A 24,165-nucleotide genomic window follows, 5' to 3' on the forward strand; every position below is an offset into this window, starting at 1 on the left:
CTCTTTTAATCGTCTTTATTGATCAGGGAGCAACCTCTCAGGTGTGTTTCCTAACCCCACTGCTTTAAGCACAAGGCACCTTTTTAATGTACATCCATGCTGCTTTGCAAGAGGAAAAACTTCCAAAGCAGCTTACAAGACACAAAACCAAACCAATGATATAAAAAGCAAATCTTAAAAAAAACAACCACCAAAACATTTTTTTAAAAAAACCCCAACGAAAGGTCAAAGTAACAGTTACACTTGGGAATGGGAACCAGACCCCACCCAAAGGTGAGGTGTTTATAGCCCTTCCCAGAAGCAAGCAGCATTTCTTCCTCTTTGGCACTTTGGCATTCTGCTGCCTTCGGGCTACAGCTGTGTGGGGTTTGCTGAATACACTGATAGGACAACACAGGAAGCTGTTTTATGCTGAATCTGACCACTGGCCCATCTTGCTCTGTCTAATCTGCAGTGCCTCTCTGGGGTTTCAGACGGGATATTCCCAGTCCTGCCCAGAGATGCTGGTGACTGAATCAGGAACCTTCTTCACGAAAAGTGTGTGCTTTGAGCCAGAGGCGTAGCAAGGTCAGGTGGTACCCGGTGCAGAAATATTTTTGTCACCCCCCCGACACACACATTGACAGCTCGGGGTAGGCTTGGGAGAGACACCTCTCAGGATTCTTGGGGCGAGTGTGCTTTAAATGGGTCCACAGCAAAGCAAGGCAGAGGGGCAGCATCACCCTAAATGCGCCCCGCTTGCTGGGTTGCACATGGTTTGGAGACCCTGCCCAGCGCTGGAAAGAGCGCCCTGTCTTTGGCACAATGGAATACAAAGGCTGAGGCCCCCACCCTCCCATTTCCCTGCCCGCCTACCCAAATGCCTTCTCGCTGCCTTACTCCATGCTGGCACCCTCTGTTCCCACGGCAAAACAAAACAAACTCCTCTTACTTCGTCTTTCTTTCTCACCCACATCTAAAGTACGGATCCAGCCCAGATCCACTCACTGCGTCCTGGAGAGCGTGCACCTCTGGATGCAAAATAAGTTCAGGAATCGAGGGAGGATTTTTTTGCCCCCTCCCGGGGATCTGTTGTCTCTCTTTGCTATGGCTCTGTCCCTATAGGAAGCTCAACCCTGCCAGGCTGAGCAGAAAGGATTCCGGAGGGCCAACTCCTCCCCTCTCCTCGGTCCCAAGGCAGGAGTTGGGGACCATCTGGTCACCCAACAACCAAGAAGTGTGATTTGTGGTGGCCCCAAAGACTTCTCCCCGAACAACCCACTGGCTTCTCAACTAACCAGTGCAACCCTTGTCCAGTTAGCTGCATGGGCACCTGGAGCGGCGGTCATGCCGTGCACCCGGGGGCGGCGGGGTGAGCTGCGAAAGGGCATGGGGGAAGCGAGGCGAGCCCCCCACAGTGTGCCTTCTTGTCACCCTCCTCACGGATTACACCTGGGGCGGACCGCCTCCCCCTGCCCCCTTCCTACATCCCTGCTTTGTGCTTATGAGCTACTGGCCCCCAATGAGATGAACGATGCCTCTGCTTAAGGAAGGAAGAACCAACCCCCCTCCCCCCTTTGACACTATGGCTCTGTTGGGAATCTGAATACGTTCAGCTTCACACACAGAGTCGATTAGGGTTTGGCCGACAGCCAAGGCAATGTGAAGGAGTAAGTCTGCCTGGTGATACAGAGGCATGGAGACAGCTCCATGATTGGTCAAGCTCTCTCACAGGAATGATTTGGCCTATTAACTGGAATGTATTAGTTCAGAGTTCAGAGTTCAGTGTCAGTGAGTGAGGTTGAGAGTTGTGAGTCGTGTAAGAGAGAGCAAGTCAAAGATCCGTGTTCTGTTCTGTTCCTGTAAATAGTCCAGTGTATATAAATAAACACCTATAACTACAAGTTACTGGTTTCCTGCTTCGTCCATCCTGTCTGCAGCCAGTTGCCAATTGCTTTTGTGAACTCTACGTTTACTCTGCTAGGCCTGGCTAAGGTCCTGCAACTAGTCAGAAAGTTGCAAAACACCAAGAGGCTCCAGCATCCAGGTGGAGATTAAACAGCTAAGACGACAGAAAGACTGAGCCAAGTAGTAACAGCTTAACACCAGGGAGCCTTGAGGAAGATCCAGGCTCAGTCCACAACTTCATTGTGCTTCCTCCTTCCCAGGAATCTCTCTGTGGCTGTTTTGAGGCCACAAGTACCTGTTAGAGCACCTGGGGCTGTAAACGACAGTTCTGCCCTTTGATCCATGGCATAAGAGATGCTCTGATAGCCAAAGAAATTGGCAGGGCACTTTTCCTACAGTATGTCCAAGGCTGAAGAACAAATGCGGGAGCATAGGTTGCTGACCCTGGTCCAGCCAGAGATCAGAGGCTGTAGGAATAAGCTTCAGGTCCCCACTCTCCCATTGGTCTCCAAAGGTCACAGGCATCCTCTCTTCTCTTCTCAAGCCAGCTTCTGCAGCTCCTCCAAAGTGGGCATGAATCGCTTCTCATAGCCAGAGAACTCCACTGGGGCAAGGGGCATGGTCTGCTCTGGGGCTGGTTCCTTAATCTCAACAATGTCTAGCTCTTCTGGGAACTTGACTGGGCATTGGCTTAGGGCATCCTGCAAAACAAATTAAATAACCATAATTTATTTGCCTCCTATCTAGCTTGGTTGCCCCAGCCATTCTGCAAATTATAAAACCACAGTAAAACGTCACACATTTAAAACTTCCCTATACAGGGCAGCCTTCAGATGTCTTCTAACACATTTTCAACCTGGCGCATAAAATATACATAATGGCGCCAGATGAACCTCCCCGGGGAGAGCATTCCAGATAAGCACATTTATTCAAATACATCATCAGTTACTGTCTGTTAGAAGATGGGTTGATCAGTCCTTAAAATCTGGCACAAGTTCTTTTTGGGTCCGCTCAGCAAGTGAAGACAAAGAGGCAATTGGGATGCCTAGTTTTCTCCAGAAACCAGATCCTTCCCATCTGCTCCCACCACAAACAGAGACGGTACATATCTGGGTTGTTATTTTTTTAAACCAATGACTTCCTACCATGCCAGGGGCAGCGCTGTGCTCATCAATCCCCCAGGTAACATCACTGTGCCCTGGGTCTGGAATCTTCTCCCAGCACCACGGAGGCAGGATCTTATGGCAGAAGTCAAGGACCCTGCAAAGGAGAGACAGCGGACAAGAGTTTTCACACCCACCAAACCCGAAAGTCAGTTGCCCTGTTGTTATCTTTTCATTCAGCAGCCCACGGATAGAAGCTCTACTTTACCCTGTTGGTGCGACTAATCATGCTTCTATATCTTCTCCCTGAGGGCAGGAGATCAAGAAAGTGCCAGCCAGGGTGTGAATCATCCCTGAGAATTTTCCTCACTCACCTGAGGCAACGTTCTTCCACTATTTCATCCAGCAGAATTAACGGGACAGCCCATAATATCTTGTGCTGTATTCACCACCCTCTGTAGGCACCTCCTATCAGATGATGTCAAACCAGCATACCACACCATGATACAGTATGAAAGGACACTTTCTATTGTGGACCAGTAGAAGGAGATCATCAAATGTTGATTGACATTGTTCTTCTGCAATACTCTGAGGAGATGGAGTCTCTGTTGGGCTTTCTGAACCACCTGGGTTGTATTTATTTTCCAAGTAAGGTCTTCACTGAGATAAACTCCTAGGAATTTAAAGGAAGAGACTCTCTCCACACAGCCCTCCCCGATGTATAGCGGAGCTAGTTCTCCTCTCTTCCTCTGAAAGTCCAACACCATCTCCTTTGTCTTGCTGATATTAAGGTGCAAGTTGTTCCCTAGGCACCATGTAATTTTGGACCTCCCCTCTATACGCTGATTCGTCTCCACCTGTTACTAAACCCATTATGGTGGTGTCATCTGCAAACTTAATAATTGCAGTAGACGGGTCAGATGATACACAGTTGTATAAATACAATGAATGGGGGGAGATGGGGAGGGGAGGTAAGTAGCCACAGATGCTGGGCACGATGTTGTACGGGCCAGCCTGCCTCCCCACCACACCTCTGCCTTTTATTACTCACCTTCTGTAATTAACCAGCACCACAAGGAAGGCCACGAAAAGCAGGAATCCCACAACCAGGAGGACTGCCAGGAGGGACTGCCAATGGGAATCTGCAGGAGATAATGGGGATAAAACTCAAATTAACCTCACTGGGCACAGACTGTTCAGAGTCAAACCAGAACGTACTGTGTGAACTGCTTTACTTTTATTGCATGTTGACTAGACGGCTGCCATTCAGTCCAATGGAACAAAGTAAAAAGAAAGCTTCCCTTGGAGAGCGCGCTGAGCCATGGGGGAAACCTGACCCAGGCCCATGGCATTAGCTGGCCCCTGACTCCACCAGAAGAAATCTCCCATGGCTGTGGCTGTGCATGTGCATCTTTGCAGATGCCAGAAAGGTCTTTGCGCAAAAATCGGGGCTTCCCCAGGACCAGTGTGAGAGCCAGTGTGGTGTAGTGGTTAAAAGCGGTAGACTCGTAATCTGGTGAACCGGGTTCGCTTCCCCGCTCATCCACATGCAGCTGCTGGGTGGCCTTGGGCCAGTCACACTTCTCTGATGTCTCTCAGCCCCACTCACCTCACAGAGTGTTTGTTGTGGGGGAGGAAGGGAAAGGAGAATGTTAGCCGCTTTGAGACTCCTTTGGGTAGTGATAAAGCAGGATATCAAATCCAAACTCTACTTCTTCTTCTCTAGCTGACAAGGCCTGATCTTGTCCCGAAGTTTGATATTTCCCTATCAAGGCATTTCAAGATGGCTCCAGCTGCTGTGTTTACTGAGATATTACATAGCCTTTGCACATGCCAAGTAGGTTTCGCTTGGTCCAAGCAACAGATATCCTAGAAGCCTCTCCTACCTGGAGTGTGGAAGCGATGCAGAGGACTGGGCACACCTTCCCCGGCTGAGGTAGATCCCGTGATGCAGAGCTGGTAGGAAGTCCCAGGCGTCAGGTCTGAGAGAATGTAGCTCCTCTCTGCAGCACCAACTACAACTAGGAAAGGGGTGGATAATCTGAGCACAGGCGGGGGGGGCAGTTTGTACCCACCATCCAAGAGTTTACTGCACCAGTATCTCAATGTGTTGGCTGGCATGGGTGGGAGAAGAGATGGGGACCATAATGAGAGCACATTGACATCAGAATGCTAGGAAGAAACTGAAGTCCAACATGACATGAAATTCTGGTACTGAACTGTTACTGAACTGAAGTTAAAAGGTAAAGGTAAAGGACCCCTGGACGGTTAAGTCCAGTCAAAGGCGACTATGAGGAGCAGTGCTCATCTTGCTTCAGGCCAAGAGAGCCGGCCTTTGTCCACAGACAGCTTTCCGGGTCATGTGGCCAGATGGACTAAACAGCTTCTGGTGCAACGGGACACCGTGACGGAAGCCAGAGCGCACGGAAACACCATTTACCTTCCCGCCACAGCAGTACCTATTTATCTACTTGCACTGGCATGCTTTTGAACTGCTAGGTTGGCATGAGCTGGGACAGGGCAACAGGAGCTCAACCCATTTCGGGGATTAGAACCACCGACCTTCCAATCGGCAAGCCCAAGAGGCTCAGTGGTTTAGATCACAGCGCCTCACTGAACTGAAACTGAAAGCAGATAATGACCCTTATGCTCCACTGAGTTAATAATGATTTTATTATTTATACCCAACCCATCTGTAACTCCATCCTTGTATTTCTATGGTAAAAGCCCTATGGCTACACACAAGGTCAATCATGCCCAGCCCCAATCCATGTGCACCAGATGTCACATTGGCATAGCAGTCTGAGACTGGTGCAACCTGCATGCCGCACAGTAGTGGAATCTGGTTTGGTTTCCTTGGTCCACTCAATGCATCTTTCAACCCAGGGGTTGCAGATTCCAGATGAAAACCATGTAGGCAGCTGCAAGGAAGACCTCCGGGTCGGCAACTCAGAGGGTCTTGGGTCCAGCCTCTCCCTCCCCGCAAACTTGAGAATTGCCTCTTGGTCTTTAGTGTCACTCACTGGTCCTGTTTGCCTTGGCGCTCCGTAAAGTGGGATGTCCCAGGTAAAGCGTGTAGTGGGTGATGTGCCCATTGCGATCTTCCAGCGGGATTTCCTCCCAGGAGATGAGAGAGGCTGTAGGTGAAATGCTTCTGTCCTGCAGTCCCTGGGGAGCAGCTGTTGGTGCTAGAAAGGGGAAGGAAGGAGAAAGAATGGGAATGTGTTGAAAAATATATTGTACAAAACCATCGTAACAGAAATCTCTGGATAAGTATTGACTGAACCCATTAAGTTAGGAACTGATACTTCTAATAGGTGGATGATTATTGGGATGAATAAAAATGAACGCAATATTAGAATTTTGAGAAATGAGTGTGATATCACGCACGTGGGTGAAGGAAGTGACTTGGGTATTTGGGTAGAGGGTTAGGTGTGGGGAATTTGTAATTACGGTAAATACACTATATGTTATGTATAATGTTGAAACCTTATGTTAATTAACATGTAATATGTATTTGATGATAATAATAAAAAAATAATAGTAATAATAATAAAACAGGAGAAGGAAGGAGGATGGCCTGTCAGTTAAAGAGAATGGCAGGAGACCGTGGTGGAGGGGCGGTTCCATTTTCAGGTGATGTTAGGAAGGCAAATGGAAGACACTCCATTCTGCAATGATCCTCAGTGAAAGTGCTTTATTATGGGTGAACATAATAGGAAATCTGGGGAACGTCCACTTCCCTACAAATCTTAACAATGATTAATAAAATAAATCAGTATATAACAGGCTAAAACCAGTAAAGAGAAAAGTTTGGTCTTATCTGTTGAAGAAATGCTTTCATTTTTTGGCCTACGTTGCTTTAAAAGTGGGGGGGAGAGAATTAAAATCTTGCACTAATTATTTTACATGCCATCCAGATTAAGTAAGCTTTATAATTTCTCTAATTGGTGTTGGAGGTAAAATGAAGAATACTGACGGACTCCTCTGTTTTTTAAACAAATCTGGTGGTCCTGTTAAAATTCAGCTTTACGTGGCAAAGAATATATAGCTGGTGACAGAGCTTCCTTTGCAAACAGATGAGCTTTTGAGAATTATATTTTGAGTATACCTGAAGAAGCATCTCCACCCCCATGGTTCAGCCCAGACACTGAGGTCTAGCTCTGAGGGCCTTCTGGCAGTTCCCTCACTGCGAGAAGCGAGATTACAGGGAACCAGGCAGAGGGCCTTCTCGGTGGTGGAGCCCGCTCTGTGGAACGCCCTCCCATTAGATGTCAAAGAGAAAAACAACTACCTGACTTTTAGAAGATATCTGAAGGCAGCCCTGTTTGACGTTTTAGCGTGTTTTTAATATTCTGTTGGGAGCCGCTCAGAGTGGCTGGGGAAACCCAGCCAGATAGGCAGGGTATAAATAATGTTGTTGTTGTTATTACATTAATAAGCAGTTCCATACACTTTTGAAGGGAATCTTCTTACAACAGCTGGGATTGTGGCTAAGGGAGACCCAAATCAATAGCAAGCTCCCCTTTCTACAAGCTGGAACAACAGCAAGGTCCACACATGAAGAGTGAGCAGAAACAAGATGACTGCCCTATTTCAAGATTACAGGCAGAGGATCTCACACCAGAAAGCTAAAACCCACTCCTCTTCCTTGCCAAAAGAAAACCAATACACCAGGAGGGATAGTTTCTACCTTGTTCCTCATCCCACTGCCAACCTCCACATTCCCTTTGCCCATCAAGAGTACCTCCTTCCTTGAAGTAGGCTCGCACAGGGACTGAAGCGCTGCTCCCATGAGCGTACACAGCATAGACGCAGACAAGGTAGGGCACCTTTGCTCTGAAGTTACCTGAGAAGTGGGGAGCAAAAGCAACGTCAGGCCACCTGAGGACGTACAAGGTGGACAAGCCTCTTTCTCCAAGCACAGAGACCCCTGTGGTGCCAGACATTATCTGGGGTTTGTTGTCTGTCTCTTTTCACTCCACCCATCCCACATGATTATCCAGAGGAGGGCCGTTAGTTGTCTCCACACCCAAAGAGGACTTGCATGTTTTTGGTTAGGTGAATATCCAAGTGCGGGAAAGCCCTGAGAGACCTTGTGGGGCTGGGTGGTAGTATGTGGAAGAGTAACTATCTCCCAGCCATGGTTTGCAATTTAAGGGAAGTCTCCACCAGGGTCCATGAGTGAAGAGCAAAGAGCATCCTCTAAGGCAGCCTTTCTCAACCTGCGGCTAGCAAGGCCAGAGCTCAGGGATGATGGGAGTTGTAGTCCAACAACATCTGGGGACCCACAGGTTGAGAACCGCTGCTCTAAGGAAAGGATTTCTCTTGGGACTGTGGCAGGGGGAAGAGAGGACCAATCTGCCTCTTCCCCACCACCACAGTGCCAAAACTGATGGGTTTCTCCCAATACTGCTTTCTATATCCTTGTTTTTCCTTTGCCAACAATCTTGCACTGTCGTGGGAGCTGCCTCCATTAAGGCTTCCCTCAACACTGCTATCTATATCACAAAAAGTCTGCTAACTGCATTTCACACCACTAACAACACATTTACTTTGGCTTGGGATTCCCCCCCTCCCCCCGCTTAGAGCTCTCCCACACTCCTCACCTCTCAACAGGCTGCTGCTAATGCCCCTGGGGCTCCGTGTCCAGTTCAGCAACTGTCCAGTGGGGTTGCTGGAGATCTCTTCTCTCCATTCCACCACATACTCCTTAGGCTGGAGCCACCGAGCGCTTGCACTGGGCTTCCACATCACCCTGAGACCCAGGCCTGGTACAGCCATCACCTGGACTTCCTCAGGGCCAGGAAGATCTGGAGAAAGGCCAAGTCGTTTGTCATTAAGAGCATCCCTGGAGGTGCTGGCTACCTTCCCCAGCATAATGCCATGGGTTCTTGGGGATGCCTTTCCCGTATGCACAGAAAGTGGAAACACATTCTTTCCCAGTGCTGCCGTCACTGGTTTGACACATCTGTAACCCTGCTTGGGATTTTTGGAGGATTAAAAAAAGCTTCTGATAAGAGACACCCAAGAACAAATCAGGAAAAAGAACCCTTGAGGTTCAGACATTGTGCATGCTCTAGCTATCTCCTGCTTGGACTACTGCAATGCGCTCTACATGGGGCTACCTTTGAAGGTGACCCAGAAACTGCAATTAATCCAGAATGCAGCAGCTAGACTGGTGACTGGGAGTGACCGCCGAGATCATACATTGGCTCCCAGTACGTTTCCGAGCACAATTCAAAGTGTTGGTGCTGACCTTTAAAGCCCTGAACGGCCTCAGCCCAGTATACCTGAAGGAGCATCTCCAGCCCCATTGTTCAGCCCGGACACTGAGGTCCAGCGCCGAGGGCCCTCTAGCTGTTCCCTCGCTGCGAGAAGTGAGGTTACAGGGAACCAGACAGAGGGCCTTCTCGGTAGTGGCACCCATCCTGTGGAATGCCCTCCCATCAGATGTCAAGGAAATAAGCAGCTAACTTATTTTTAGAAGACATCTGAAGGCAGCCCTGATTAGGGAAGTTTTTAATATTTAATGATGTATTGTTTTTAACACTCGATTGGGAGCTGCCCAGAGTGGCTGGGGAAACTCAGCCAGATGGGCGGGGTATAAATAATAAATTATTATTATTATTATTATTGTTGTTGTTGTTGTTGTTGTTGTTGTGTATTGAGTCAAAGGATTTTATATCTGTATTATTATTGTCTGTATTGCATTAGGGTAAAGTAACTGCCTTTTGGTTCCAGAGGGTACAGCTACTATTGGTTCATTTAAGCTGCTGTATTTGGATCCTCTGTCTTATTGGTTTCCTCCAAAAGGCAGGACTGTGATTGCCTGATATTGTTCCCTCCAAAATGTATCCTTTCTAGCTTGTTCCCTGTCCCTATAAATGTAGCTCTCCCCTCCTCAAGTCTCAGTCTTGTTTGCTTTAATAAAGAAGTGTTACTAGAGAACTGTCTCCAGCATATTATGTCAAGAGAGCTGAAATCACAAACCCCACGTCACAACAACTATTATTATTATTATTATTATTATTATTATTATTATTATTATGGTCCAAGAAGACTCCTGTGACAGCATCCCTGCTTGTGACATTCACCCGGCAAGAGACCTCTCTGCAAGAATGGTGCAAGGGGAACAAGTTCCCCTACAACAAAGAGCTCCCCCCGCCACTCCATTGCTGGGTGCATATACAAAGTGCATTCATATAATATTAACCCTGCAACTCTTCAACATTTAAGATGCACGTCTTGAGCCAACAAAGGATCCATGCATTGCAGCTACTGACATGCTCTTCAGCATGCCAACAGAACATTGGCAACCCAGTGAAGGGAAGTGAGAGGAATCTAGTGCGCAGAAGAGAGCAGCCAGTTTTCATCCTGGTCCCCACATCTGTGATAGGAATTCTGAGATCTTAAAAGGTAAAGGTAAAGGTACCCCTGCCCGTACGGGCCAGTCTTGACAGACTCTGGGGTTGTGCGCCCATCTCACTCAAGAGGCCAGGGGCCAGCGCTGTCCGGAGACACTTCCGGGTCACGTGGCCAGCGTGACATCGCTGCTCTGGCGAGCCAGAGCCGCACACGGAAACGCCGTTTACCTTCCCGCTGGTAAGCGGTCCCTATTTATCTACTTGCACCCGGAGGTGCTTTCGAACTGCTAGGTTGGCAGGCGCTGGGACCGAGCAGCGGGAGCGCACCCCGCCGCAGGGATTCGAACCGCCGACCTTTTGATCGGCAAGTCCTAGGCGCTGAGGCTTTAACCCACAGCGCCACCTGCGTCCCTCTGAGGTCTTAGATATACGTTAAATGTTCATAAGTGTACCAACCAAGCACATACATAGATCAGCACAGGAAGACCAACCTAGAACCATTTTGATTCCCAAACTGTCCCAAACTGACCAAATGTTTTCTCTGCAAGGTCAAAGAAAAATGGAAAAGCCTCCCCATTGTCTTTTCCTTCACAAATCCTGTCTTAAGGGTATGTCTGTGTTTGAATAGGGTGTGAGCCTGTGACCTGGCCCAGGAACTAAGTATTTATCATTACAAAAGACTGGCCAGGCTCCCCAGGCAATCCAATCAAGTAACCTTCCAGACAGGAGATACACAAGGACAGGAGAAAAACAACATTCAAATTTCTGTTTTAAGACTGCCTTTTCTGTGATGTAGGTATGATATATCTGAGGGGTGGTCTTAGGTTACATCCTTTCTGTGATGTATGTGTGATGTTTCTGGGGGTGGTCTTGATCTTCAGGGTGGCAATTTCAAAAGTCTTTATAAGGCCTTGCACGCCGTTTTTCTGGGTCCCTCCTCCTCTCCTGCGGGTGAGGGGAGCACCCTGTTGCAACAGATCAATAAAGATCAAGCTTACTAGCTGCTTTGCTTCTCAATATTCTCTGGTTGGCCTCTGTTATTCTCTCCTACCAATAGGGAACCTATGTAAGGACTCTGTATGGGCTCTTGGATACCCCATAAGGGAAAAGGGCAATTTTTGTTTACAACACATCGAGGATCAGCATGGAAGTGGAGCTCCTTAGCCACTGAGAAGATGTCTTCCCACCCTTTGTGATGATTGGAACCGAACAGAGTGAAAGGATGAGAATTGGCTACTGTGAATTGGCTCCTAGGCTCAATCTGCAGAGAAGGCGCTCAGACACAGAGGAGAAATGTGGAGAGATGGAGGAGAACAAACAAGCCTGTGTGGAAAGGGGGAGCCTGGGCTGAAGGGGAGCTTGTGGTTGCTGCTGTCTCTCCATTCTGGCACAGAAGGACCATGCTGAAGAGATCTGTGCTATCTTTGCACTTTTATTGGTCTAGATTTGGAGGGGTGTGTGTCAGGGAGGTGGGTGGGTGGGCAGCATGTTAGCTAAACTCTGTAAGCTTGCACATCCTCCAATTTGTTTCGTTTGATAACAATGATCTCGTTCTTAACCCAACAGCAACCCAAAAGGGCCAGGGAGATGTGGGGCTTTGTTCGAGTCCAAAGCCATGTTTAGGAGAGGAAGGGAAAGAGAGAGGAGTAAAAAGGAATTTCCACGTTTCCTCTTAAAACGCATAATAATACGCTCTGCCCAAATGCAGTTACTCCGAGTCTTAGAATGGCAGCCAGAGGGGGAAATCAGCAAAGTAATTCCTTATCTTGCAGCATCTTAGTCTTGCGGGCACTGCTGGTAATGATACTACTAAGAATGATAGTGAGGCATGGTGATATGCAAAACTGCCTGAATGGGCTGAAACCTATCTTTTCTAACATTCCAGCCACAGAGGTATGTACAGGGAAATAGAAGAAGGATGTGGGAAGGTGGCAAAGTTCAAAAGGTTACAAATTCCTGTGCGAAATGAGTGCCTGGCCTGCTTGCAGTCCCATAAACCTCTGTTTATCAGGAACATGGAGATAAATTCCTGAAAGTCATCAAGGAAATTCCAGAGTATTCTGGTACAGTGGTACCTCAGGTTACATACGCTTCAGGTTACATACGCTTCAGGTTACAGACTCCGCTAACCCAGAAATAGTGCTTCAGGTGAAGAACTTTGCTTCAGGATGAGAACAGAAATCATGCTCCGGCGGCGCGGCAGCAGCAGGAGGCCCCATTAGCTAAAGTGGTGCTTCAGGTTAAGAACAGTTTCAGGTTAAGTACGGAACTCGGAAACGAATTAAGTACCGTATTTTTCGCCCCATAGGATGCACTTTTTCCCCTCCAAAAATGAAGGGGAAATGTGTGTGCGTCCTATGGGGCGAATGCAGGCTTTCGCTGAAGCCTGGAGAGCGAGAGGCATCGGTGCGCCCCGACCCCTCTCGCTGTCCAGGCTTCAGGAAGCTATCCGCAAGCCTTGCGCGCCCGGCGGGAGTTCCCGCAGGCTTACAAGGCTTGCGGGCAGCAGCCTGCAGCCCAAAGCACGGGGCGCCCTCCGGAGGGCCCCCCGTGGTTCGGGCAGGTGTGTGCAAGGCTTGTGGCGGCAGCAGCGGCTGGGGGAGGGAAATATTTTTTTTTTATTCATCCCCCCCCAAAAAACCGAGGTGCGTCCTATGGGCCGGTGCGCCCTATAGGATGAAAAATACGGTACTTTACCTGAGGTACCACTGTATTGCATCTGTGTGTCTGGAGGAGAAAACCCATTCTGAGGAGAACAGGTAACTATTGATTTCAAAGTTATTCCTTAGAATCATTGAATTACAGTGGTACCTCGGGTTATGAACTTAATTCGTTCTGGAGGTCCGTTCTTAACTCGAAACCATTCTTAACCTGAGGCGCGCTTTCACTAATGGGGCCTCCTGCTTCCGCCGCCACGCAATTTCCATTCTTATCCTGGGGCAAAGTTTGTAACCTGAAGTACTGCTTCCAGGTTAGTGGAGTTTGTAACCCAAAGTGTTTGTAACCTGAGGTGTTTGTAACCCGAGGTACCACTGTATAGAGCTGGAAGAGACCAAGTGGTGCATCAACAGCTAACTATTTTTATAGGTATCTTTAAAAATAAAATAGAAAACATATGTTTACGTCTATCCCCCAATCTTCCCCTACCCCATTTGCATTGAAGAGATATCCTGACCAAACATGCCATGGTAGCACATGCTCTTTCTGGAAAACAAAAGCTGAGGCACCCTTGCCTTTCTTCAGTTTTTATCAAAAGCCGCTTAGAGAAGCACAGCCCCTCCCCAAGTATCTCCTGCCCCTCCCCTTCCTGTCCCACAAAGGGACGACCGCAAGTCATGGGGGAGGAGAGCCGATCACAAGTGAATGAGGCAGTTTTGTGGGTCTTTTTTTCTGTTTCTCTGGGGTTCTGTGGTTCCCTCTCTGTGTGTATGTCAAACACATGCATTACATTACCAATATTGAAAATGCTGCTTTCTCCCAGCCCAATACATTCTGTAGTACTTCCCCATTGGGTTCAATTCTTTTCTTTAATAGTTGTCCGAGTGCCATTTCCCTTGTCTTATGTACCAGCATTTGAAGGAAGAGTTTGTATTTTGCCTCTTGTTTTGCACAGTGGAACCTTGGTTCCCAAACTTAATCCGTTCCGGGAGTCCATTCGACTCCTGAAACAGTTTGAGAACCAAGGCTCGGCTTCTGATTGGCTGCAAGAACTTCCTGCAGCCAATCGGAAGTCAAGGCGCAACTTCTGATTGGCTGCAGGAGCTTCCTGCAGCCAATCGGAAGCCATGCTAGACGTTCAGCTTCCAAAGAACGTTTGAAAATCAGAACCATCACTTCCAGTTATCAATCGTTTGGGAGCTGGAACATTCGGCTCCCAAGGCGTTCAGGAGCCGAGGTTCCACTGTATCCTAACTCCACCTTCAAGGTACTTTAAACTATTAAGGCGAGGGGGTCGGAATTGGACAACCAGATATGTTGTTGCACTATACCAGGTATGGGGAACCTTTGGCCCTCCAGATGTTGCTGAACTACAACCCCCATCATTCCTGGACATTGGCCATGCTGCCTGGTCTGACGGGAGTTGTAGCTCAGTAACCTAGGGAGAACCAAAGGCTTCCCTGTACTACAGTTTCTGCAACCCCCAATTATTCACCATGCTTGCTGGGGCTGATGGGAGTTGTAGCGCAATGAAGGCACAACACAATTTTGGCCCTACAGTCATAACTCAGGTTACAGACACTTCTGATTGCGTTTTTTCAGGTTGCGGACTGCCGAAACCTGGAAGTACCGGAATGGGTTACTTCTGGGTTTCGGCGGTCGTGCATGCACAGAAGCGCTAAATCACGCTTTGTGCATGCGCAGACGTGCCGAATCGCAACCCACGCATGTGAAGACGTGACGCTGCGGGTTGCGGACGCTGGGGGTTGAAAATGTGCATGGATCACGTTCGCAACCTGAGCGTCCATTGTACTTCACTTTCAAGCCAAGCGAACTAGAGTAGCTGAGTTGCTATGTTAGGATTAGCATATAGGGTTGCATTTTCTTATTAGGTCTGGCAAGAGTTTGGGTGACAGGCAATGCGCTCTCTCACGAACAGGATGTTAGGGGAGGTGCACAGAGGGCAACAACACCACCTTCCCCCATCAGCGGTGAGGATGACTCAGCTCTAGTCTTGGCGGAAAAGGCAGGAAACAGGGCGGGCGTGAGAGGAAAGACCCCTTACAAGCAGCCCTTTGATAAGGCATTATCAACAACTCTTGCCTGCTTGTTCCAAGCTGAGGTTGGCAGGCAGCGTATTCTTAACGGAATTTCGGGCCGATACCCAGGCGTAGTCGGCGGAAAGAGGGAGGGCAGCATGGCAGCAAAGGCACACCATCGTAGTGATGTTTTTGTCATGGTCCCGGAAAACAACTTCGTAGTCCAGGATGACTCCCCGAGCTGCTTCTGGGTCTGGTGCCTGCGAAAGGGAGGTGAGCAGAGGTTCCTCTGGTCAAAAATAGAGGTTGTAAAAGAAAACAAAGGAAAAGAAAAGCCTGAAGAAGCCCACCCAGTCAAACAGATCTTGCTCACTAAGGACACAGCTGCACGGCAGTCCCTGCTCACACTCACAGCAGCCAGAGAGTCATAGATGGTGTAACTACTTTTATTTAATTAGATGGAAAGTCCTGAGCCTTTAACACACTGCAAAGACAGGGCAAAAGGTCCACAGGGTGCATCTCCTCTCAGCGAGGGAATGGGGTGATAAGAAAAGGTTGGGCTGTTGCTATAGGGCAGGAAGCTGGCAAGGGAAAGATGGGCAAAATAAGGTTTTTTATCAACAGCAACTGCATGAAAAAGCACTCAGATTTCATTCTAGTGTTGGTGAGGCAAAAGACCCTGGGCCCAAGCACACATGAATATTGTATAAAGGTGCAAAGCCCTTCTTTCGCACCCTGTAAAACATACCGTATTTTTTGCTCTATAGGACACACCCGACCATAGAATGCATCTTTTTTTAGAGGGGGAGAACAAGGGGAAAAAATTATCCCCCTCTCTGCGCAGCGCCCCTTCAGCGAAGCGGCAGGAGAAATGGAGCCCCTTCCATTTCTCCTCTTGCTTAGCTAAAGGAGCGCTGCACCTTAGCTGAAGGGGCACCTACCCTTCAGTGAAAGGAACCCGAAGCCTCCGGAGCTTCGGAGCCCGCTGCGCTCTGGAGGCTTCAGGCGGCTATTTTTGAAGCCTGGAGAGGGAGAGGGGTTGGTGCGCACCGACCCCTCTCACTCTCCAGATAGCCTCGGGTTCCTTTCGCTTGTGGGGCTGGCGGTGGGGAAAGCCAAGCTGGTCGGGGCTGGTGAGGGAAGCCCAGGTTCCTCCCCCCCAGCCCCAGGGACCACACATTCGCTCCATAAGATGCACAGACATTTCCCCTTAGATTTTAAGAGGGGAAAAGTGTATCTTATGCAGCGAAAAATACGGTAAATGAACAGTTTTTTAAAAACTGGGCAATGGCCGCCCACCCACAGTTCCCGAGCCTCCCCTGATCAGTCAAATCAAAGGGGGAAGGGGGCAGGAGATTACACAAGACACATCCTATGCGCACAAGACACATCGTATGGGGACTTCTGGTGAGGAAAAATGGTGGGCGCCACGGCAGTGAGCAGCTCCTGAAGCCAGCCAGAGCCAACTGCGCTACCAGGCTGGCTCTGGGCTGCTGAGGCTGCCGCTGCCACATTTTCCAGGGACAGATTTGCAAATCTGGGGACATTCCGGGGACGGATTTTTTCCGGGGAGATTTGCAAATCCGGGGACTGTCCCCGGGAACCGGGGAAATCTGGTAACCCTATCCTGCACGGTATTTTTCCTGTTGTTTTGTTTGATAGGCCATGAGTGCACCACAGACATTTATGGAACATCAATTTACAGGTGGCAATTGGCAAACTTGGCAAAAGTATGCATTCTTCTTATAGAAGTATAGAACTGTAGAGTTAGAAGGGACCCCCCCCCCAAAGGATATCTAGTCCAACCCCCTGCAATGCAGGAAACTAAACACAGAATCATAGAATTGTAGAGTTTAGCTTGATGCAGGCCAAACGCATGCGTGGTTATGGCGAGGTCAGATCTAAAGCAAACCTGATTAGAATTTGCTTTCTGGGCCTGCAAACACAAATCTCCCTTAAAGAAAGAAAACCAATATTTATAATATTTCTGGCCCCATAGGGAACCCTAATAATAATAATAATAATAATAATAATAATAATAATATATTATTTGTACCCCACCCATCTGGCTGGGCCTCCCCAGCCACTCTGGGCGGCTTCCAACAAAGATTAAAAATGCATTAAAATGTCACACATTAAAAGCTTCCCTGAACAGGGCTGCCTTCAGATGTCTTTTTATCTTTTTGACATATGGTGGGAGGGCGTTCCACAGGGCGGGTGCCACTACCGAGAAGGCCCTCTGACTGGTTCCCTGTAGGTTTGCTTCTCGCAGTGAGGGAACCGCCAGAAGGTTCCCCTAAAGCAGCTCACAGCTGTAATTAAAAAAAAGTGCACCAGTCCTAAGAGGAAGTGACCATGATTTGCTAACATCCCTGTTATCTGACAGCATAGTAACTTCATTTTGCTGCAAAGCTCAGCATATTTGCTAGCAGTCTGTGGTCTGTGTAGCGCCATCAGTTCCCAGAAGCTATTATGACCAATAGCTGAGCACAGAGAGCCATTACAGCTCAGGCGAGATGTTAATTCAGTTAAACTAAATAAACTTCAGGTTCCCCCCAGCCAGCCAGCCAATAGCAGGGAGTGTATGTCTGCTCATTTGCCAAAAGGCTCCATGTATTATACACTCCAAGGCTCCTCAAATCCTGTGAAAATTCTTTAAAATTCAAAAAAAAATTCTTTTTTTAATTTTTTACAATAAGTTTTTATTGTTAAAATAATTCATCATTAATACACATATATTACAAATATACAAGCATACAAACATACATTTCATATAATTCTTAAAAGTGTTCAAACATACTTACACTCAATCCCACAAATAATTCCTTTTCCCATCACCATCCACCACCCCTCACCCCACCTTTGTGTTAGACTTCCAATCTACCCAATTGCAATTTCTTTCCACTTCTATTACTTTCTTTCACACACCTTTAGCCTAATTTCATACTTCTTTTTCTATTACACATTGTTATCCATCTTATTTAGTATTTCAGTATTTGAAACGGAACTTGTTTATTCTAATAGGAGTTCTGATTTTTCGATATGGTTTTGCAAGTATCTTTTAAACACCTTCCAGTCCCTATCTATCTTCTCTTTTGAGATCCTTCCAATTTCTCCCATTGTTTTGGATATATTGTAGTACTCCAATAATTTTCATTCACCCCTTATGTATGTACAGTAAAAAGGAGACCAGCAAGGTTCACTTTACCTTCCACAGCAGGAAGCGACTTGGAACACCTTTCTCAGAAACACCAACTTTTTGCCACACGTCTACCTGACCCAGTGGAGCTAAAGGCAACAGAGATGCAACAGGTGGTTAGTGGGAGCTAAGAGAGCAGCTGGACAATCGCAGGTGCTTTCCTCAAAGAATAAGTCCAAGAAACAAATGAATAAGGCACCATGCACAATTGACGTTTTCCATGCAGACAGAAACAAAATGCACAATGGTAATTTAGTAATGATCAGGTTTATACTCCAATTTTGTTGCTTGGAACCAGTTCCCCCAAGAGAAGAACAGAATCTTGAATCCCAAAAATACCTGCCTAAGGAGTTGGTGGGCTCTGGATATATTTAAGCAAATGCTGGGCAGCCCCCTAGTCACAGGTTCTGCGGTTGCATCCTGCGCTGTGAAACTTGCATTGAAATTGGGGTCATCAGGGAGGGTGGATCAGAAGACCTCAAAAATGCCTTCCAACTTTGGAATTCTATGATTCAGTACCCCAACCCCAACCATCCCACATAAGGTCTGAGAGTACAAGGTTAATTCCTTATACAATGGCCTCTCCCCACATTTACATATATATTTTTCAGTTGTACACCTACATTTTCAAGTGTACATCTCAAAAATGTGAGACGTGCGTGTGACTGACAGGTGTTTGATCCTGCTGTGATGTTAGCGCATCCGTCCCTAAAGACAGAATGTTTCCTCCAGGAAAAGAGAAGGGGACCATAATGAGAGCACATTGACATCAGACTGCAAGGAAGAAACTAAAGTCCAACATGACATGAAATTCTGGTACGGAACTGTTACTGAACTGAAGGTAAAAGGTATTGGTAAAGGACCCCTAGATGGTTAAGTCCAGTCAAAGGCGACTATGAGGTGCGGTGCTCATCTTGCTTCAGGCCAAGGGAGCAGGCCTTTATCCACAGACAGCTTTCCGGGTCATGTGGCCAGCAGGACTAAACCGCTTCTGGTGCAATGGGACACCGTGACGGAACTCAGAGCGTACAGAAACGCCATTTACCTTCCCACCACAATGGTACCTATTTATCTACTTGCACTGCTGTGCTTTTGAACTGCTAGGTTGGCAGGAGCTAGGGTAGGGTAACAGGAGCTCACCCCGTCATGGGGCTTTGAACCACCAGCCTTCCAACCTTCTACTTGCACTGGGATGCTTTTGAACTGCTAGGTTGGCAGGAGCTGGAACAGAGCAACGGGAGCTCACCCCGTCGTGGGGATTCGAACTGCTGACCTTACAATCAGCAAGCCCAAAAGGCTCAGTGGTTTAGACCACAGTGCCACTTGTGTCCCTTCCAGGGCTGTACGTACCTGCCTCTGGGGTTACGAAGGTCTGGGAAGAACTCCATTCACTCCAGAAACCTTTTTTCATTTCTGGAATGCATTGTACCTGCACCTCGTAGGAAGTGAATGGCTTCAGGTCCTCCAGGTCATACCCTTCCTGGTCTACATGCTCCTCACGCAGCTGGGAAAGAACATTATCGTCATTATTATTATTATTATTATTACTCTTATTATTCATCGTAGCAATAGAAGTAGCAGTTATATTCCTCTTTTAAAGTAAGAATCTATAGAAAACATCTCACAAATCAGGTTAAACAACCCCCAACCCCATTTTCTCCTGCTATTGTTGTTGTGCTGATATACTTGCCTTCAAATAAAAATAATAAAAACAAAACAAAACAAAAATCATCAACATAAACATTCATCAGAATAGCAGGAAGTTTAGGGGGGAGTAGATGCAGGAGAGCACGGGGAGTGAGGTGTTAGGAGACCATATTCCCTCCTATGAACCTGTCCTGGTTCTGAGATCTTCAGAGAACACCCTTGTCTCTGTCCCACCACCATCTCAGATACACTTGGTGGGGACACAGGACAGGGCCTTCTCGGCGCTGGCTGCTCCAGACAATTGTGGAACTCCCTCCCTAGAGAAGCCAGACTGCCTTCTTCCTTGTTGTCTTTCTGCCGCCTAGTGAAGATTTTATTGTTCCAACAGGTTTTTGAAAACTGACTGCTTTTAATGAAAGGGCTGGTGCCATGCTATTTCTACAGCAATTAATTGTATGGTTTTAATTTAATTCTATCAATGTTTAATCGGTTTTTAACGTGTCTTTTCTGTTCTTATTATTATTTGTAAGCCATCTTGAGCCCCTCTTAGGGAATAAGGTGGGGTATAAATAATAATAATAAGTTGTTATTTTTTATCACTGAGAGGGAAAGCAACGCCAAACAATTGGAGCTGAGACTCCTAGGTTCTGTTCCAGTTTGGGAAGCTGTTTAACTTCCACTGAGGTCTCTGTGCTTTCTTCTCAAATCATTTCAAGGTGCACCCACAGAGAATATGCTTGGTCTCCCAGGTTTGTTGCTGTGATGTGCCAAACACCATAATTGTCTCAGATTCCTCAGGTTGCAGTTCTCCCAGAATGCAAGCTGGGTAACAGCTGATGGGATGGGGAAACAGACCCATGCATCCAAACAAAACAGACTCACATAGGTCCAGCTGTGGTCCTTGGACATCTTGTATCGAAGGGCACAGGTGAGCGGCTGGTGATGAAGGGATTCAGACCAGTGAGGGTTCTTCCAACTCACTGTAGCGACAGAGGACTCAAACACCACAGGCTCCAGATCAGGAGGAGGAGGCTTCACTGAAAGACGCAACGCAGAGAAAGGCCCTCAGGCACAAGAACCCTTCTTGCTTATCCTTCACTCCCACTTCCCACTCTCCACTCAAAGCATCAGGAATGGAGCCATAACTATGCTATACAGTCATACCTTGTGATAAATATGCTTCAGGATAAGTATTTTTGGGTTGCACTCCACGGTGACCCGGAAGTAATGGAGTGTGTTACTTTTGGGTTTCACCGCTCGCGCATGCGCAGACGGTCAAAATGACGTCGCGCACATGCGCGGAAGCGGCAAAACGCAACCTGCGCACACGCAGACACACTGTCGCATCTTACTTTCTGTTCAGGATGCAAACGGGGCTCCGGAATGGATCCCGTTCGCATCCCGAGGTACCACTGTAACAACAAACTCTAAACAAAACCCAGGAAACAAATGCTAAGGAGTAAGATCAAGGGTCAGCATGTCCACAGAGCAGGTGGCCTTCAATTCCACATCACAACTTCCACTGTTTTTATTACTAAAATTACTGGTTTCTTATGAACAAGAGGAAGCAGCCTAGTGTTTTTCTCAGAAGTCAGGGAGAGATTAGGTGGACTTCTGCAGTCAGCGCAGTGACTTTTCAAGGTGTCCTAAATTCTTTCAGGATCCAAATATTGGGAGGCCAAAACCAACCAAACAAAAATGCAACATGAGATAGCGCATTTGATTCACTTTCACAATTTAGTCTACTCACAGGATTTGTGCGCACATTTTTGAGAAAGCACACACAGGACTGAATGCAGTGAAGAGGTGGGTGTTGCAGAACTAGAGATAACTTGGATGGGCTGGAAACTGCTTTAAATAAATTTAACAGAACCCACTGAAAGCCTCAGCCACATAATTTCAAGTGTCAAAGTCTTTAGGGATATAAGTTGCCATTTTTTCTTGAACAATAGAAAAGCTGAGGTGTCTGGAATTTCACAGCTCGTGACATCACTGTGGAATCTGCAGGCGTGATCCTCTATTGCAGCGTAACAACATTATTTAAGCTGTCCTGTACCACACAGATGCAAGATCAGCTCCAGATGTGAGATGGCCCTTGGCAGAGTGCCCTCTGGCAGCCCAGCCTCCCACATCACTGGTCCCCCATCCACAAGCTTTCATGGTGGTGGAAGTAGTGGCATCCTGAATTTCCCACAATACCCCACAGTGATGCTACATCAGGTTAGGTCTTAAGGCATTGTGGGAATTCCAAAGTGGTACTCACAGGCCCAGCTGTTTAGTTCTGGGGATGAAGGCCAGCACTGCCACTAGGTCCCCTGTTGGGGTCTCAGCAACTGCTAAGAGTTACCTGATGCTGACACTGAGCCTGCACTGATACACACAAGTGAGCAAGCGCACTGGTACCATTTTTAGCACTGACCCTCGTGGGCTTGCCGACCAGAAGGTTGGCGGTTCGAATCCCCGTGATGGGGTGAGCTCCAACTGCTTTGTCCCAGCTCCTGCCAACCTAGCAGTTCGAAAGCACACCAGTGCAAGTAGATAAATAGGTACCACTGCAGCGGGAAGGTAAATGGCGTTTCTGTGCACTCTGGTTTCCATCACAGTATTCCGTTGCACCAGAAGCAGTTTAGTCCTGCTGGCCACATGACCCGGAAAGCTGTCTGTGGACAAACACTAGCTCCCTCGGCCTGAAAGCAAGATGTGCACCGCAACGCCATAGTCGAATTAAACTGGACTTAACCGTCCAGGGATCCTTTACCTTGTTTCCCTTACTATTGTTAGTAATATTTTTTTATCCTCATCTGCAAGTTTATCTAGACCCTTCCCCAAAGCACTCTGTGCCTATTTTCTCTCACCTATTTCATGCAGGCTGAAGTTTAACTTAGCGGAAGTTGCAATCCCAGCCATGCCATGATTGGTTTCTACCCAAACACTGTAGCTGTCCCCCTGTGTCAGGTTGCGCCTTTCAATAAGCAACCAGTTCTGCTTGCCGGGAGCTCCACGCCTGGGGGGTTCGCCAGGATGACTAGAGAAAGAGGCAGAAAGAGGAAAGGCAATTGCGACATGAATCAAAAGTGAGTATTTGCCACTCCTTACGTATACAAATTCCTGCCAACCTAGCAGTTCGAAAGCACGTCAAAGTGCAAGTAGATAAATAGGTACCGCTCTGGCAGGAAGGTAAACAGCGTTTCCGTGCACTGCTCTGGTTCTCCAGAAGCAGCTTAGTCATGCTGGCCACATGACCCGGAAGCTGTACTCCAGCTCCCTCGGCCAATAAAGCGAGATGAGCGCTGCAACCCCGGAGTCGGTCACGAAAGGACCTAATGGTCAGGGGTCTCTTTACCTTTGGTTATACAAATATATTGCCCAGGACTTACCATTCCTTGCAAAACCTTGCCACAAAAATCCTGCAAATCCCCCATTTCCAATTCAGAATAAAGAGTTATGTAAAGTGGGTAATTTGTTTTGTTCTGAGTGTGGAATTTGTAAATTTGGTCTCCCAAGACTATGCATTTTCATACACATGCCTCTGTGTTGGCTACAGTAGTAGTAGTAGTAATAATAATAATAATAATAATAATAATAATAATAATACATATGTGATATAGAAATAAATAAATATACAGTACTGCCACAAATTTTAGAGAGCCAGTGTGGTGTAGTGGTTAAGAGCGGTGGACTCGTAATCTGGTGAACTGGGTTCGCTTCCCCGCTCCTCCACATGCAGCTGCTGGGTTACCTTGGGCCAGTCACACTTCTCTGAAGTCTCTCAGCCCCACTCACCTCACAGAGTGTTTGTTGTGGGGGAAGAAGGGAAAGGAGAATGTGAGCCGCTTTGAGACTCCTGAAGGGGAGTGATAAAGCGGGATATCAAATCCAAATCCAATTGCTTTCTGGAATGACTAGGAATGCCTGCTAAAAAACCCCAATGCCAATTCATCTACAAACCAAGAGCAGTACATATTTGACTTATTTTTTTAAAAAGTAAGCAACAGGCAAATATGGAGGGTTTGTGAAAAATAATCAAGAATTTGGAGATGTAAGTAGGAAGTAGCGATTGCCCCATGCAAAGACACAGAGAAAGGTCATAATGAATACTGGGCAACAGGAGCTTAATTCCTGACTGGCCTGGAAGTGGTCTATATGCAGAGATTGTTAAAGTCAACCTGAACACTTTCCCTCCGAGTAATAGGGTATCTGAGGAATTATGAGGTATAATTATGAGGTATTACTATTGTCTCCATACTGCAGATGTGGGGCTCATT

General features: G+C 47.4%; 2 protein-coding genes across 6 annotated transcripts in view; both read right to left on the reverse strand.

Moving 5' to 3' along the window:
- IL27RA (interleukin 27 receptor subunit alpha) overlaps positions 1 to 24,165 on the reverse strand; it is an 818,781-nt gene that overhangs the window by 787,876 nt on the left and 6,740 nt on the right. For 4 of the 5 annotated variants that reach the window (XR_014559352.1, XR_014559353.1, XR_014559354.1 and 1 more), the window contains exons 4-15: positions 22,756 to 22,925; positions 20,783 to 20,937; positions 19,604 to 19,757; positions 18,263 to 18,342; positions 15,119 to 15,314; positions 8,600 to 8,803; positions 7,738 to 7,839; positions 6,014 to 6,178; positions 4,877 to 5,011; positions 4,042 to 4,132; positions 3,033 to 3,147; positions 35 to 2,588 (exon numbers count right to left, since the gene is read on the reverse strand). Coding sequence is in view for 1 of the 5 variants with exons in the window: in XM_083718999.1 (XP_083575125.1) it covers positions 2,427 to 2,588; positions 3,033 to 3,147; positions 4,042 to 4,132; positions 4,877 to 5,011; positions 6,014 to 6,178; positions 7,738 to 7,839; positions 8,600 to 8,803; positions 15,119 to 15,314; positions 18,263 to 18,342; positions 19,604 to 19,757; positions 20,783 to 20,937; positions 22,756 to 22,925 (1,729 nt within the window). In the remaining 4 variants the exon portion in view is untranslated. Of the gene's footprint in view, positions 1 to 3; positions 2,589 to 3,032; positions 3,148 to 4,041; positions 4,133 to 4,876; positions 5,012 to 6,013; positions 6,179 to 7,737; positions 7,840 to 8,599; positions 8,804 to 15,118; positions 15,315 to 18,262; positions 18,343 to 19,603; positions 19,758 to 20,782; positions 20,938 to 22,755; positions 22,926 to 24,165 lie in introns of those variants that run through there. The other variant, XM_083718999.1, reaches the window with a different exon arrangement.
- Positions 1 to 24,165, reverse strand: part of RLN3 (relaxin 3) — a 135,885-nt gene that overhangs the window by 96,319 nt on the left and 15,401 nt on the right. The gene's annotated exons all lie outside the window — the stretch shown is intronic.

Source organism: Podarcis gaigeae, assembly GCF_964106915.1.
Source record: "Podarcis gaigeae genome assembly, chromosome: 17".
In the NCBI taxonomy this organism is placed as follows: domain Eukaryota; kingdom Metazoa; phylum Chordata; class Lepidosauria; order Squamata; family Lacertidae; genus Podarcis; species Podarcis gaigeae.